Source organism: Lampetra planeri, chromosome 2 (genome assembly GCF_965212315.1).
Source record: "Lampetra planeri chromosome 2, kcLamPlan1.2.h2, whole genome shotgun sequence".
NCBI lineage: Eukaryota > Metazoa > Chordata > Hyperoartia > Petromyzontiformes > Petromyzontidae > Lampetra > Lampetra planeri.
Genome location: NC_136108.1, coordinates 33238761 through 33256378, shown reverse-complemented (window position 1 = coordinate 33256378; position 17618 = coordinate 33238761). Strand labels below are relative to the sequence as shown.

At 51.6% G+C, this 17618-nt stretch overlaps 1 protein-coding gene across 1 annotated transcript in view; it reads right to left on the bottom strand.

Moving 5' to 3' along the window:
- Positions 1 to 653: 653 nt before the first annotated feature.
- Positions 654 to 17618, bottom strand: part of LOC144724127 (KH domain-containing, RNA-binding, signal transduction-associated protein 2-like) — a 43132-nt gene continuing 26167 nt past the window's right edge. Inside the window, exons 3-9 of the mRNA XM_078603031.1 lie at positions 14676 to 14792; positions 13686 to 13832; positions 10044 to 10201; positions 9275 to 9473; positions 5387 to 5469; positions 2578 to 2636; positions 654 to 1477 (exon numbers count right to left, since the gene is read on the bottom strand). Coding sequence (XP_078459157.1) covers positions 1380 to 1477; positions 2578 to 2636; positions 5387 to 5469; positions 9275 to 9473; positions 10044 to 10201; positions 13686 to 13832; positions 14676 to 14792 — 861 coding nt within the window. The 3' untranslated portion in view covers positions 654 to 1379. The remainder of the gene's footprint in view (positions 1478 to 2577; positions 2637 to 5386; positions 5470 to 9274; positions 9474 to 10043; positions 10202 to 13685; positions 13833 to 14675; positions 14793 to 17618) is intronic.

The window sequence follows — 17618 nt, the reverse complement described above, 5'->3', positions numbered from 1 at the left end:
GCTCGGCTCGTTAGCGCTAGCCAATAGAGACCCATCGTCTCGCTGCTACAAATCATACACAGAACACATTCGCAGAAGGAGGGAAGCACTTCGCACAAGAGCCGTTAAGTATATTTTAAATATATGTTACTCTAAACCTGGTTATTTTATTGGTGGAGTTAGTCGGGTTTGATTTTTTTTTCACATGTACGTTATTTTTGTAACAATTCAGAACGGTATAAAACGTATTTGTTGTTGTCATGCTATAATGTACATATGGATAGAGAATGGAATTTAAATATTCAACTTAGGCACATTTATAATGGCTTTTTTTTGTTTGCGATTTAAAATGATAATTCTAGATTTTTTTAAACCAAAATTTTAGTCCGTTTAAAATAAGCAGGTTTACAGTAATAGCCATGTGACCGGGTCACATTTTATTCATTTTTAAAAGTTAATCAACATTTAAACAGGGAAGGGAAAAATAAAACTTTTTTTTATCATATATAACATTAACACATTACACTTAAGGAAACATTTTAAATAAATATAAAATATTTGTGTTTTGATTTATGGTTAAATTCATTTATGAGCTTTTACACTGTTTTATAGAGTTCAAGGGGTCTTTATTTTTTTTCATCAGATTTACACAAAGATTATTGCCATTTACATTGTTTTTCTTTCCTTTTTTTACGAAGTCACACTCGGGTTAAATCATTTAAGGCTTCAGGAAGCCTTCCCAAAGCAGGTCAGCTTGGTCGATTAGTATGATGCAGTGTTACACGGTTTATTTTATGAGATTTATACAAAAAAAATCACTTCAGCATGATTTTTTGAAACATCTTAACATTAGACTTGGTACAGAGAGAGAGAGACTTAATTTAATGCTTTCCATTGGTAAGTTAATACATTTTTATTATTACTATAAATAAAAAACAGAAGATGAATATGCACATTAAGTAAATAAAATTTACATTATTGTTTTTTTATTTTACAAACCAAGTGAAACTGCACTTCTTATAATAATTTAAAAATAATTTAAACCTACTTTTCATATTACAACTTCAAATGCAAATACAACTCAACCGACGGTCCGTATCACGTAAACGTAGTGTTATCTCTCCACCCCTCTTCCCCGGTAGAGGATCGTTAATCAATTACCTGTACCGCCTAAATCAGGACGTGGCAACGGCCAGCCACGTCAGCGAGCACCGACGCGTATCGATCCACCGCTCGTTCACAAATCTGTTTATGATCGCGGAGATTCGAGGAAATTAAGATTGCGGCGTCGAACACAAAGAGATTAAACCTGTGAAGGATTTCCTGTGGCCCCTTTACGTTTCTGAGATTTAGCGCTGTGGTCAGCGGTGGCGGCGGCGGCGAGGCACGCCGTGCCATCATCAGTAGCGACTGTAGGGGTGCTCCCGGTAGGCCCCCTTAGGTGTCCGCACAGCCGGGGCCTTCATGTGGTTGCCCGTCTCCCTCCAGTCTTCCTCGTCTTTGAACAGAGACACGGGCACGCCATCGCAATCACGATGCGTGCATTCTCAGCAGCGTCGAAATGGCTCTCGCGTCGCGGAAGTGCCGTGCGGAGCGGCGACCCGTAGGGTTTGACGCAGAGATCCACAGAGAACCCGTAGACTTACACAGAGGTCCATAGCAGCACGTTGAGCGGCACATGCTTAAACAGAGATTAATCGACTCACGTAGAGTCCCATAGACTTATACAAAGATGTATATATATACATACATAGACATCTATAGCTTTATCAGAAATCCATAGACTTTCAGAGAGACCCAGAGACTCGCATAGCGATTCAGTGACAGAGACCCACGTCATCCGAGAGAATACAATACTCACAAGGATGCCCGTAGACTCACTGACAATACACAGTACAATTTTAATTTATATACCGTCTTAGTTTGATCGCAACCCAAGACGCGGTGCAAAAACAGTGGGCACATTTATTTCACGGAGAGAGAGGCAGTCAGTCAGAGGCAGAGGAGAAGCTCCTGAGCCTGAATTTGAACTGGTGGCAGGGAGTCGTTAGCATGAACAGGTTAAAGGGTTCCATCGCCGATTGCGTCATTTCCTCTACTCGTGGCCTTACGTTCTCTCGCCGAGTCAGGCTTCCAGGGGTGAATGGGTTTGAGTTTCACCACGTAGGCCATGTTGGAGCACGGGGCAGGGGGGGTTCAATTGAGCCGCATTGGGTACAAAATTCATGCGAGACTCGGCAAACGGCTGTCTGCAAAACGCCCAGTAAATATGGAACGTTGGGTCGTCACGTTGAACCAACGTTGGGCCAACGATGTCCACCACATGCCAACGTTGAGGCGACGTTGCATGATTCCTGGCCGCGTAAAAAAAAACAAAAGAAAAACTCAACATTCGTGGGTCGTAAACCTGGACCGAAATAAATTGTCCCGTAAAAAAATAAAATCTGCGTGCTCAAACTGAACGCATTACGCCCCGTTGCGGCCTCTCCTTGACGATTACCGTGGGGGCCCCTCGTACCGCGCCCAGCCACGTGCGTGAGAGCCGACGGCAGCTACCCCCCGGTGGGGACACGTGGGGTGAGCTCGTCGCGGACGTACCGTACGTGTGGTAGGCCTCCTCCCTGGTGCACGTCTCGTACTCGTAGTAGTCCAGGGCGCTGCGAGAGAGCACAAGCGGATTCACTATTGGAACTGCTTCTTGGTTCTTTCGGTAAAGTCACGTAGAATGGAAATAATAAAATAATAAAAATAAAACATAATAAAATAATTCTCACGACGTTTCGGCCACAACGCAAGCAGCCGTCCTCAGGTGAAGAACAGGTCTGTCGGGAAGACAGACTTTTCCCGACAGACTCTTCCCGACAGACCTTGTCTTCACCTGAGGACGGCTGCTTGCGTTGTGGCCGAAACGTCGTGAGAATTATTTTATTATGATTTATTTTATTATTTTATTATTTCCATTCTACGTGACTTTACCGAAAGAACCAAGAAGATGAATCCCTGCAGTCACGAAAGCTTTAAATCGAAATTGGAACTGCTTTTTGCGTCTAGTTTGTTGCCCTTACCCCGCACCTCCCGATTGCCTCGGTTGGCTACGTACGGTGCGAAAGAAGTTCAACATACGGTACGTTAACAGGCAACGCACGTTCCTCTTGCTGTCTCATCCTTGCCGATCTCGTCAAGGAACGTAAACCATCACGCCAACTCCGGCCATCCTCGCAGCAGCAGAAGCGGCGGCTTTTGGATAACCGTCAAAGACGGCCACCGCATCGAACGCTTTCAGATGCGCTTCTGCGGTCGTCTGGAACGCTCTTCCTTCCGATATTAGGGAGCTATGCACTTTGAAATCTAGATTAAAAACTCGTTTCTTGAGAACGAAATTTCGTGGTTGGTTTGTTGTCCCTCCGCCGCACCCCCACTTAGCACGGTTGCCTACATAAAGAAGAAGTTCAACAAATTTTAAACATTTCTTTTTTATTTTACCAGGTAAGGCCCACTGAGCTGTACAGCTATTTTTCAGAAGCAACCTGGCTGTCACAAATGACAGCTCAACGAAGTGGCTTGTCGCCATGCGGAGATTTATAGCGGCCAAATACTGTACTCGAAAGGCATGCTTCTAAATGTGGAGCGAAAAACCGGAGGATCCGGAGAAAAATCCACGCGGAATCAATGTAGGGCCATGCAGTTTGTCGGGGTCTCGAATGGGGTGAGGGGAGGGGGTGATTTCTCCTTGCCCCCCCCCCCCCGCGGAGCCCCACGGATTTCACCACTTCCGTGAAGCAAATTCTTTAAGCACGAGGTGGCTAAGTCATGACCAGCGTGGGGAAGTATGGTAAAAAAAAATACCTCATGACCAACACAAGGATGGGGGGGAGGGGTTGGGCCTTCATCCAGCGTAGTGACAAACAGGACGACACAGGCAGGCAGTCGCCGCCCCACATCTCCACGGAGCAGTCTGTCAATGTAATCACTCGACCTGCGCTTGCAGTCGTATTGAAATCGTCGGTCAAGCGTAGCGGCAGAATTTGATCACCTGCAGCAGGCCGAACGCCATGAAACTCACCGAGAGGGCCTGGGGCCTACCCCCCACCCCCTACTAGCAGCAGCAGCAGGGGTTGCAACAACGCCGTGTCTCATGGGCACGCTCGCATGGGTTGCTGGCACGGGCCCTGGAGTGAGCAATGAAATGTGAACGGCGGGGTCTCCCCCGCCCCCCGCCCACACCCCACCTTCCCCCATGTCCAGATCTCACCACGCCTGTATTCGTAGCCTGGAGCATTGGCCGCCCAAACCCGCGCGGCCAATGAGACCTCGTGCAGTTGCACCGCCTGCACGCTGCGCAAATGGCTCAATGGCAACACGTGCCAGCGGTTTTCCGCAGCTCAGCTCCGGTGCTCACCGCAGGGTGCGTGATTAAAGGCCGGGGATCTCGCACGCGCGGGGAGGGAGGGGAGGGTGGAGGGGATGAGGAGAGGGAAGGGGAGGAGGGGTGGGGAGGGGAGGGAGGCTTCTCTCGAGGGGGATTCTCTGCTACGTGACATTTTCCATTCCGTCCGTCGCGCCTCGCCTGCGCAAGCCGCATCCCAAACGCCCCCCCCCCCCGAGCGAGTCGCTGCCGAAGCGGAGGAGGGGGACAAACCCCTTACCCCCCACCCCCCACGGTAGCTCACGGCGACACCGTGACACGGGGGGGGGGGGGGGGTGACCCGGGTCAAATGGTGACCGGGTGAAATTGTGCGTGAAAACACCGAGCGGGCGGCGGAGGAAGGTGAGGCGGAGGGATGATGCGTGCGAGAGCAGCGGTGGTGCTGCCCGATTTGGTGGGGGAGGGTGCCTCTTAGCGGTAGTTTCATTTTGGAGGCCCCCCCCCCGTCCATTTCAGTTTGTAAAATTCTTTTGAGATAGCAGAAGAGACGAGGATGACAGCTGCAGATTATGCAGTGAGATGAGAGGAAAGGTGCAGGCAAGGTATAGATACGAGAGAGATATTTAATTGGCTGTTTCGGTGGCGATTAGCTCGTCGCAACTTCGGCGGGGGGTTTGACTGTTTGTGCCTTGAGGTTGTCACGTGGGACGTTCAGTATGACGCCCGGCGTTTCGCGACACACGCTTCTTCAGGAACTGAAACGTCGGAGAGCTCTTAGCTCGTTATGTTGATCAGTAATTGACTGAGCTGATGAGTGACGCACCCCAATTTTGTTTGTATCTCCTAAGGGCTCCCCCCCTACGCTCGATTTGCTCGTGCCTACAGCCAGCCGCTCTCCAGCCAGCCACCTACAGCCGCCAGTGAGCAAGGGCTCTGGCTCACCCCGCACTACCGTGCTCCACTCCTCCTCCCCCAGCGCCCACCACCATATATCTCTCGCTCGGCGCGCGACGCAGACGCAAAGCGAGCGAGCGCACGCACCTCTGGCTCCCGCTTGCGTAGTCGCTCTCGTATCCGTCGAACGCCGAGTCCTCGTAGGAAGCTTCGTAGCCATCGCTGTATGCCTGGGGAGCAACGTGTGACGGTAACAGATAAAGGCGCAGCCCTGCAATCGCCTGCTCACGATACCCGCTGGCAGAAGAGGCGTCCGCTCGAAGGAACTCTCGATAGAGTGTCCACAAAGAGGCAATTTGACCTCCTCTCTTCCACACGACCAGCTAAATGCGGCGCACCCAATGTACATTGCTGGGTAGATAGAGCCCGGGAAAAATAAATGATTATCTACATTTGCAAGGTGCTTGTCGTGCTTCAAGGAAATGGAGTTTAAGTGCCGACCTCTGGATGGCAAGTCCAGTGGCGCTATTGGGGCAGCTTCAATGTCTCCAACAAAAAATCAAGCGATCAGCGAGGCCGCAGGCGTGACATTTTACGTTTGATCGTCATCCGTTCGGCCTGGTTCTGCACGCAGGTGAGATGAAAGGTTTTGATCATGAGTTGAGGTGATGTTTCATCCCAACACTAAAAGCCTTAATTCATCTATTACTCCACTACCATTATAAATTTGAGCAGGGAAAAAAAACGTAATTAGCATATGCAAAGTAGACATTCTGATAAGCCACAAATTAATTAAAACGGCGAGTGGATTCGTGGTTTTTACTTTAAAAAGTGGAGCCTTTTGGTTCGCTGCCTTTCAGCCGCCGCGCTGAAACAGACTGATTACACAGGACCCTAATTAACGGATGCAAATTTTTGCGGAGACAAAAATAATATAGATTATAAAACGACGCCCCGCGTGGCTCGAGCGAGAGGGAGGGAGGGAGGGAGGGGGAGCTGGGTGCGAACCCACGTGGTGCTAACACCGGCCCTGTCCCCGGCGCAAACAGCAGCTCCGGAAAACTGCGCCGACGAAACAGTCACTCGGTAACGGCGCCACCGGAATTCATCCGGCGACACGCGGCGATGTGCGTATGCATCCATTCCACGCACACAAATAAAGCCCCCCCCCACCCCCCCACCGGTGAAACTGTCAATGTTGTTACATTTTCTCCATCTCTTTCGAGTGACCACGGATGATGGCTGCCGTGCTGGACCGGTCAACGTCATGGTTAGTTGGCAGAGAGAGGAAGCCCGCCACGGATATGAGTGAAAAAGAGCTTCACAGCTCATCGGATTTCTCGAGGATAAATAAAGATTCTGATTCTGGAGTGACGCAATCGCCTCGGGTGTGAGCTCTGCGTAGACACACCTCCTGCCATTACCTGCTACTTTATGGTTGCACATAAACTAAACAATTTCATATTATTTTACCAGGTAAGGCCCACTGAGCTATTTAGCACTTTTTCAGAAGCGACCTGCCCACAAATGATTGCTCAACCAAGTGGCTTATCACGTGGAAATTTAGAGCAGCCAATTTCTCTAAATGTTGATTTCTAAATGTGGAGGGAAAAACCGGAGGACCCGAAGAAAAATCCGCACGACCACGGGGAGAGCGTGCAAACTTCAAATATACAACGGGCATCAGGGTCGGGATCGAACCCTGGGCCTCCTGCATACCAGGCGAAGTAGTTAACATCTCGATTTAAAGCTTTCGTGACTGCAGGGATTCATCTTCTTGGTTCTTTCAGGAAAATTCACGTAGAATGGAAATAATAAAATAATAAAAATAAAACATAATAAAATAAGTCTCACGACGTTTCGGCCACAACGCAAGCAGCCGTCCTCAGGTGGAGAACAGGTCTGTCGAGAAGACAGAGACTCTGTCTTCTCGACAGACCTTATTATGTTTTATTTTTATTATTTTATTTTTTCCATTCTACGTGACTTTACCGAAATAACCAATAAGATAGTTAACATCTCCTAGCCACCGTTGGCCTACGGGTGAAGATTGCCCTTCCGAAAGCAGTGGCACGAGCGAGCAATTGCAGGGCTGCGCCTCTACCTCTGTATGAAAGCCGCATGCGGAATTACGACGATGAACAAACATCCGAGGTGCAATCCCAAGGCTCCGGCCCTCGTTGAATGAGATTTTTTTTTTTTTACGCGCACGATCGCGTAAAATGCTGTCTAAATAGACAGATGGCACACGGGGGCCGTGAATTAACGTGCCTCAATTAAGCGATCGGTAATTACCTTGTGATAAGTGCTAAACGTAGGAATATTAAGCCCGCCATTGCGGGTTGCACGCGGCCCCCCACGAATGCCCACGTTTCATAGGTAAGGGGGGGCGGGGGGGTCACATAACCAGCCGTCACATCTCAACCAGCACGTCTGTAAGGTACGCACGTGACCTTAATGTTTGACCCGGTAAGAGCCCATGCACACCAGGAGTGTCCTAATTGGCACGTGCCGGGTTTGTTGTTATGCCGGGTGAGCAAATCTTAAATTATTCAAAGCTGGTGCGTACACAAAGACAAAGTTAGCCCCACCCCATTCTGTAGGCTGAGCCGACCTAGGGGAGGCCCAGGACCGGTTCGGATAACCGTCACTGGTGTTGGCAACCATGAGCGGGAATCAAACTCGGCTAGCCGAGGATTCATAGCGCAGGGCGCTAACCACTACACTACACACAAGACACACACACACAAACTGACACAGACACTCGCACGCGACATCTATACCCACTAACCGCTACACTAACTGCTACACTACACACAAGACACACACACAGACACGCGCTATATAAATATATATATACCATCTAACCGCTACACTACACACAAGACACACACACGCACGTGCGCTCTATACCCACAGAGCGGCCACCGCCCCATCGACGTGAGCTCGCCACACGCTTGAAAGCGTCGTCTCATCCCAGACAGCGGAGGTGTCGCAAGGGCCCTCATGCGTGGCCGGTAGGGTCGACATTTTTGCGTAACCGCAGCCAGATGACTGCGTCCCATCCGACGAAAAAATATATATCCAAATTACAAGTAATTTGGATATATATATGTTCGTCATTTCATTAGGTTTGCAATTTGTAATTGGGCTATTTAAATGGTGCGTCATTAAGTGATCGGTCATTTGTACCCACATGATACGAGGCAGTGTTAATTGGCAACCCGGAGCTTGTTATATTTTTCCTCCAGTAATTTGTAATTCGAATGCATTTTTGCCCATCTCTGGTGCGACAATTCAGGGTTGCAGTCTCAGAGACACGGGGGCCCTTAGCTCAGGGGTTTTGAGACTGACTTCGTATTCCACTTGGGCGGTCAGTCACCTCCTTAAATCTGTTTCAAATCGCTACCGGCATTGTTACTGTTCCCATAAGCGTCACTCACAGATTCCACTCACTCACCCACTCACCACACCGCAGGTGATAATAACAATCTACTCACTCAACTACTCACTCACCACACCTCCGATTAGCATGGATGGCGATGCATGGTGCAAACGAAGTTCAACATATAACAAACTCAGATTTTAAATGTTGTGGATTTGCTCTCCAACACATCGATGTGCTGTACGAGTAACGAATTGGCACGTTCTGTTTACGTGACAAACCTTACTAGTTGGCTGTGTTGGGTGGTGGCGGGTTTAACGACACATTTTTTTATATTTATGCAATCTTACCCCAAAAAACGGTATTATTAAAACAACATACTGCAGGTCACTCACCACACTGCAGATCACAACAACAACTCACACACTCGCCCACTGACTCCCTCACCACACTCTAGGTCGGAGTATTTTCTTTCTTCCATTGCCCTGCTCAACAGAGGTTCTGCATAGGGGTCATGTACGTTGAACTTCCTTTGAACTGTGCTCGGAGGTGCATCGGGGTTAGGGGCTCGGAGTATAACTCACGCGTTCCGCGTAGTGGTCACGGATCGAAGTTACGTATTCTACGTAGGGGTCAGGGGTCAAACTCACGTATTCCGCGTAGGGGTCCGGCGCTGCTGCGGCAGCTCTGGGCGGCAGCGGCGGGGGTGGAGGCACGCGGGGCGCGGGGCGGCCGTGGTGGGGAGGCCGGCCAATGCCAGGGCGAGCGAGCAGCACTGCCCCCTTCCCAGGTAGCGTCGCCCCCCTGGGCACCAGGGCAGCCCGCAGGCGAGGTGCACTGCCGAGACCCCTGGGGGGTGGGGCAGGGGACGGTGACACGGGTGGTTCGTTTTCGTCTTGTTTATTTTTACACCGCCGTTGCAGAGCGCAAGCCCGAAGGCCCGGAACGGCAAGCGGCCAGCAAACAAACAGCGCTGGTGACGCAGCTCAGAGTTAGCGCCAACAGCGGCAAGGGAGCGAGTGACTGGTCACAGATCAAACGTCAAAGCGTCTCCTCTGTAGAAACTAGGATAAGGATTTCAGAAAGTGCTTAAAATCCATTGCATCTGAATGTACCTTACTAAATACGAACGAGGTGTACAGCGCGGTATTATTACGATGAATATTATAATCAGCTGCTCAACTCTCGTCGAGGCTCATCGACTCGGTTTCCCACGTCGGCAAGTTCACCGATGACATTTACTCCTGCAGGCGAAAACTGACAGCCGCCCGGGCCACTCCAAGACCCTTGCAACGGGGCTTAGAGCTACACACCCGGTCCACCGATCAAGTTGCCGTGGGGACGCGGCGGCAGCGATTGACGGCGACACGCGCCGGCGGCAGGGACGCGGGGGGAGGACCGAAGGAGAGGCCGACCGACCTGGCCGCGGGCGGGAGGGCGGGTGGCACCGGGTGGACGCAGCCCCCCTTGGGTGCAGTGCCTCCCCGAACCCTCGGCGGCGTGGCCGGAGATTCGGCCGAGCCGTTGAGGAACGTCAGCTCCCGCAGCTGCTCCAAGCGGATCTCGTCGTTGTAGTCCTGGGCGCGTGAGAATGACAAATCGGGGGGGGGGGGGGGGGGGGGGGGTGGCGAGGAGGCCACGGCGTCAGGCGGCCATTTACGATGAGCAAAGGTGGTTGCCACGCTGCCACGCTGGTGCGTTCGCAGCGAATCGTCGTCTATCAAGCGTCGAGGGTTAGCACCACCCCCCCCCTCCCCCCACGGCCGGTCTCCCCTTAGAATGTTGGTTACCTCTTTCCCACCTCCTCTTCCCACCCCCCCCCCCCCCCCCCAATATATACAGGGGTGCTTCAAAAAGAATGTGAACACTTCTGAGAATTTGCAACAATACCACGAGACGTGTACCTCCGAGCTCTGGAGACCACCTGGAGAAGAGTCCAGGCACGTGTTGACAATGATGGCGAACAAGTGGAGACTCTTTGACTTTTTGAAGCTATTAACATACATTTGTGTTCACGTTACAGCGTATTATCCGTTCATTATCCATTAAAAACGAGAGTCCCATGTAAGTGTTAACATCTTTTTGAAGCAGCCTGTATATAAGCTCTCACTACCCCCCAGCCCGACAGAAGATCCCAACATGTTGGGGCATCGAGCCTTCCAAACTCCATCTTCGTGTGGTTCTGAAGCGCTGAACCTCCTGCCCCCCCCCGACCCCCCGATGTTTCTGTCCCCCTCCTAAGAAACCATCGGCACGTGGTATCCGGGCTGCGTGCTTGCCAGAATAAAAACGTAAAAAAAAAGAGTCGAGGCTGAAGTCACTTATTCCCCTTGTTCCACCGGCGGTCAAGCCAAACGACAGCGTCAGGAGCAGTAGCGGAGTGGATCGCCGCGATGTCTGCTTCGTGTTTGTGAATCGGGGCATTTGCGTCGTTATAGAAGTTTCACGGTCTGTCCTGGATGACCCACAGTCGCACACCACTGCAGAGTTTTTAATGTTCCATTTGTGCATCAGGTATGCGGCATCGACTGCCATGGTTTGTGCAGTGGATGTGGTTTAGGGTGGACCGTGAGCTTCGTGGAACATCAAACCCAGGGAGCTTCTGCGTTGGGTCTTCCACGAGGTGTTCGTTTGCGAGCTCTTTTGAACTCCATTCAGCTTCATTCAGTTCTCGGCGTGATGTTAAATCAATGAATCGATGCATTGCTTCACCCGTTGGTGTGCGCGGCCTTCCGTGCGTCGGCAGCAGCCGTCTCTAAGCTCGGCTAACAAGGCAGCGGCGACGTGAACAATCGCATCCAGGCACCCCAGGGCAGGCAGGGGGGGTGGGGGGGAAGCTTAAGCAGTTTTCTTAGCATTGATCTCAAGGGTCTTTTCAATGTAATTGTGCAACAGGCTTAAGTAATTACATTAAGCGAGGCCATTGTGTTTTACGTGTACGCAACGCAAGGCGCTGCTGCTCCTGCTGCTGCCAATGTGGCCGTCTCGAGGTCTCCCCGGCCAGATGGCAGATCGATGGATCGGTCGACACCACGATGGTGACGATGGCGACGATGGCGACGATGATGAAGACGCTGCACTGCGCCGCCATTTTCACATTGTTTTTTTGCTCTTTGCTCAAATAATTTTTTGACGGTGATTTTTCAAACAACAGGAACACGGCGCAGTTCTTTCAGGACCTGCTGGTGGTTCTTTGCATAATGCACAGAGGGCTGTTTGCTTTTTACACCATAACGTGTGTTGTTTCAGACCTGCACTAAGATTCTGCTGCAATTAAACTTTTGTCATCATGAACACATCTGTTTTTCTGCCCAGGACTGCTTAGTCATTCCTTAACTACAGCTGACTCAACGTAAGCACCCCATTCAAGTGTTTCTCATCATTACAACCTATAACGCTTAGAACACACACGTACAGAGACACACTTCCTGAATATTATGACATCATATAATCAGCGCTCCGTCGATTGCCCCAGGAAACCTTTTTTACAAAGCACTCATTTAAAATGCGTAATAGCTTTTATGTTTACAGCGTTAATTATTGTCGTGAACGTAATTCTTAATAAGTAAATATAAATAAATAAACGGATTCGATTAGCCACACAAGCGGCGGAGGAAAGGCTTCTCTACCTTCAGCCACATACAAACCATCAATCAGAGTCCAGAGAGAGAGAGAGAGACGAGCGAATATCAATTACCATTATGATGCTTCGCTTTGTCTGGATTAACGAAGGCCCCTGTAATTAGAATTGAGATTGCTCACGATCTCTCCTCCTGGCCTCAAGCGGCACACACCGTCGCTTGGTGTTCAACGCCGAGTTATTTATTTATTTATCTACTTGTGTATTTATTCGACTGAGGTATGTGGCTCTTTTTGGGCAGCGACCTGGCCACGAATGACAGCTCAACGAAGTGGCTTATCACGTGGGAAATTTATAGCAGCCAAACACTCGTGATGTTGATCCTTAAACGTGGAGGGAAAACCCGGAGGAGCCGGAGAAAAATCCACGCGACCACCGCGGGAGACACGTGCAAACTCCAAATATACAGCAGGCGTCAGGGTCGGGTTCGAATCCACGACCTCTTGCATACCAGACAAAGGAGTTAACATCTCGCAACAGCGAGATGGGCCGCATCTCACTGCTGCCCGAGCCCCAAGGTTCCGATCACACAAAGATCACCCGTGTAGCCTTTAACAGACCATTGAGGCAGAGTGCTGTTAGCGAGCGCCTGTGAAGGCCAGCAAGGCAAATGAATGGGATATTGTCGCCAGCACCAGACCCGGCCGCGATGTTTACAAATTGCACCCGGTACTTATTTGAGGCTGAGTCGACCTAGAAGAGGCCCAGGACCGGTTCAGATAATAGTCACCGGTGTCGGTAGCCGAACTCGGATGGCCCCATTGGTTGCTACCGCTCCCCACACACGCACTCACACACGTGCACACCCGGGCAGACACACACACGTGCACACGCGCACACACGCGCAGACACACACACACGCGCACACACGCGCAGACACACACGTGCACACACGCGCAGACACACACACACGTGCAGACACACGCGCACACAGACACACGCGCACACAAGCGGAACAACGAACACCCGCGGCGGAGGTGAGGGGGTTATACTGGAGCTGGAAAAAAAGACGGATTCTATGTTTAATGCAAGCTTCGCCCACGGGGCAAAATCGCGTTTAGTATGCAAAAAACAAAAGCCTCCTGCCATCCGCCGCTCGGCAGGGGAGGCGGTCGGCAGCGGTGTGAGAGAGAGGGGTCGCGCGAGGGGTCAAGAACGGCACCGAGACGGGGAGAGGGCGAGACGCAGTGAAGGGAAAGGTCGATAGGGAAGGAAGAAGGAGGAGGAGGAGGAAAAGGAGGAGGAGGGGAAGGAGGAGGAGAATAAACTTTTGTTGTCAACGCGCACGTGGTGATCTCGTCTGCTGCCGATTGTTTACCAGACGGGGATATATCAACTGTATATATATATACAGTATATGTGAGATGCCCGTGGCACGGGGAAGGTGGAGACGGCGGGCTGCTCGAGCGAGGGGGTCGTACCGGCACGAGGAACTTCTTCACCTCCTGCAGCGCGTGGCCCATGCGCGCGTACGCGTCCCCGGGGGGGGCGAACACCTCGATGAGGACGTGCAGACGTTCCTGCAGGTGAGCGTACTTCGCTTCGCCGCCCCTCCTCAACTCCTCCTCCTGGTGGGGGGGCGGGGCGGTGCGGTGCGGAGGAGGGGGCACGGAAGGGGGTCAGGCGGTCGGCAACCAAAAATAACGAGAGGGCCCATTTTGCTTCGAATTCGGTAAGAAATTCAATGTTTCAATAACGGTGACGAGGCAGCCCTTCAAGAGACGCATGCAACGCCGGCACCGAAGGGTTGACGGCCCCCTGGTGTGGTGGGGACACGCACGCACCCCAACCCCAATCCCGACCCTAACCCCCCTCCCCCCCCACAAAACCCCATTTGTAACCAAAACCCTCACCTCAATCTCAACCCCATCTCTGCTTTTGGTCTTTAGTTTGTTGCCCTTCGACGCACCTCCGATTAGCACGGTTGGTTACGTACGATGCGAAAGAAGTTTAACACACACGTCTAACCCTAACCGCAACCCTAACGCACGACCGTAACTTCAAACTCAACCCCTACCCTAATTTCGACCCGTCTCTCACGCTAGAACTGACAATTGTTTGCTTTACCAGAAGCGACCTGGTCACAAATTACAACTCAATGAAGTGGCTTATCACGTGGGGCATTTATAACTGCGTGATGTTGATTCGAAAAAAATCCACGCGGCCACGGAAAGAAACACCACAAACCCCAAATATACAGCAAGCGTCAGGGCCGGCATCGAACTCACAACCTCCTGTATGCCAGGCGAGACAGTTCACATATCATAGCCACCGTGGTGCCCCACAACTCATCCCAGTTTTTTGCAGCTCATAGGTGACACCCCCCCCCAAGTCCCCCTACCCCCACCACCCCACCACACCCCTACCCCCCACCACAGCGGGTGTCAAGGCCCCGCGACACCAACACTCACCTTGGCCTTGTCCCTCATGCAGCCCTTGCCCAGGATAGACATCTTGGTGCCGGTCTCAGCCTGCAGCCTCTTCAGGGAGTTCCCCTGGGGTCCAAGCAGCTTCCCCACGAAATTGAACTGGTGGGGAATGGGGGGGGGGCGGGAGAAAGGGGGGCACGTGGCTTCACCAACGGCTCAGACGTAGCTGGAGAGAGCCGCGTTGCAGAACCCGGGCAGCTTGTCTGAATCGAGCTGATTGTTTGGCGCGCGGTGATGGTGATGCCCGAGCACAATTAACAAAAGCAACCCTCGACAGCGTTTGTCAATAAGACCGCGGCGGCGATTTGAGTGCTTTGCGGGTTATTGTTTTAGTTTCGCTTCATTTACGTGCTGTGAAAGAAGGGTCAATTCCCCAAAACGTCGCCCGTTGTATATTTGATTCTATTTTGAGGCCGCGCGCGTGCGCTCGCGGTGTTGATATTGATGAATGTGTTGAGTTTTGTTTGTTTTTGAGTAGCTCCACTGGATCGAGGGCGCCCATACCAGCCGGGTACTCTGCGAGAAACGAGATGAAATGTGCTCCCTTCACCAACCCGACATCGACCGGAGTGGTGAAGTATATTGCCAAACAACTCTTATACCCCAACACACCGGGTATGTGACGCGGAAAGTGAAAGCGCAGCCCTGCAAGTGCGTGCTCATGCCGCTGCTGGCGGACGGAGGCCTCCAATTAGTTAGCCACAGCCGAGACTATTTTGTCCGACTCTTGCGCGTGGGCCAGACGTCTCGGGCGGGTTGGAAGTGCCCACACTTTACCCCACCGCTCCCGACCCACCTTCTCTTTCCCATCGCGGGCAGCCGAACGCTCGCAAACGAAATCGCCCAAACGGCTCAATTGGAGAGCCCTCGCGACGATGAGTCCTGAGACTCGGCGACGTTTTGCTGGACGAAGGCCATGATGATCATCGGTGACATCCGATCCACGTGCGTCCGTGTGTTTGCGTGTGCGGTGAGCGCACTGCGCTGGAAACCCGGTGACACGAGTTCCATTCTCGCTCATGACCAATCACACTGGCAAATATCTGAACTGATACTGGGCCTAGCCTAGGTCGACTCAGCCTTCAATGAGTACCTAGTGCGATGTGTAAACATCGCCACTTGGGAGACAATGGGTGTGGTGCTGGCCACCTACCCTCTTCGTGTGCTGTGCCGGCCTTCATAGGTGCTCACTAACAGCACTTGCCCCAACAGTCTGTTTAAAGGCTATACGGGGATCTTCTTTTGCACATCCATGGATGTGTGTGCACGTGGCTGACATCAGTGGCGAATATCTGAACGGGTCCTGTGCCTCCCCCTTCTTCGACTCAGCCTTCAATGAGTACCTGGTCGCGGTCTGTCAACAAATGCGGTCGGGCGTGGTTTCGGCCATACCACGGCTTCTGCCTTCATAGGTGCTCGCTGAAAGCACTTGCCCCTACAACCTGTGAGGGCTACACGGGCGATCTTTGTCTTTGCAGACGCCGCCCCATCTCGCTCAGCCCGTCCGCGGCCGAATTAAATTACGCGCGAGTAAAGATCTCCGATACATTATTGATGAGCGGATAATTAATGATCATACATAGTAATTAACTAATTAACGTAATTCACTTTTCTTGCGCACTCGAATCGGCGCGTCAACGCACGTGGCAAGCGCCGATTGGGGCACCACGGTTTGCGAGATGTTAACTACCTCGCCTGGTACGCAGAAGGTCGTGGGTTTGATCCCGATCCTGACGCCTGTATATTTGGAGTTTGCGTGTCTCTCTCCCCGTGGTTGCGTGGATATTTCTCTGGGTCCTCCACGTTTATAATCAGTATGCGTGTGGAGTATTTCACCGCTACAAACTCCCACGTGATGATAAGCCAATTCGTTGAGCTATCATTTGTGGCCAGGTCGCTTCGGAAAAAGAGCTGCATAGCTCAGTGGGCTTTTCCTGGTAAAATAAAAACAGTTTAGTTTTTAGTTTATGTGGAAGGCGCGTGCATGGGGCCAAGGCTCCGACTGTGACGCCGGGAAAAATTGTGCCGGTCGTGGTGGTGGCTACGATGCACGTGGCCGCTTGTGATCAAGCGCTGTGGAGGCAGCAGCAGCAGCAGTGAAGGTTGGTGGATCACCACACCAATGTTGTGAAACTCCCTTCCCATGGGTGGGCGTCTAGGAGGTGCGGCAAATGTGGTCTCCCCCCCCCCCCACTTGTTCCATCTGTATGGGATGGAGTGTCGCGCCCTCACACGCGCGAGTTTTCTCCGGGTGCTTCGATTTTTTTCTTCCCACGTGTAAACACTCATTAGTTGGCCGATTAAACTTTCATATATGAAGGACAGCAGAGCTTGGGGAAGGAGAGTGGGGGGAGGGTGGAATTTGGTGGTGGCTCACCGCATTGCTGCCACCTTCCCACACATCGGTGGTTTCTCGCACCTGCGAGTCATTTTCTCTCTCTGTTTGAGAGCGAGAAAAGATTCCAACTTGAAGTTATCATTAGTCGAATTTAGCCGAGGGTACTAACATCCACTCGGGTCCTGCTTATCATTGGCAGTGCTGGGAATAAACAAAGAGAGCGAAAGCGTCGAGAGCCTCTGGAACCTCAAAGGAGCCCCAGATTCATGAAAGAAATATATGGGCGTATCAAATATCAGCTCAAATTCAAATTAACATAAAAAACTAATTAACGAAAAAGCCAATTAATCCATCTCATCTCTAGTCTGTGACGCTCTTCTATAATCCCACTGCCTCTCAATTTCTTTCGACATTTCTTTTGATCTCGCCGCGTCTACATCTTTCTCGGCTGTGTCCGCCGCTCGGTTTGTGTCGCGCCCTCGCAACGGCGCTTGAGAAGTTATCGCGACGACCGCCGAGTTGCTGCTGCCTGGTTCAAAGCGCGGAACCACCACCGCTGCCCCCTCCGTCTCCATTGAGGGCATCGT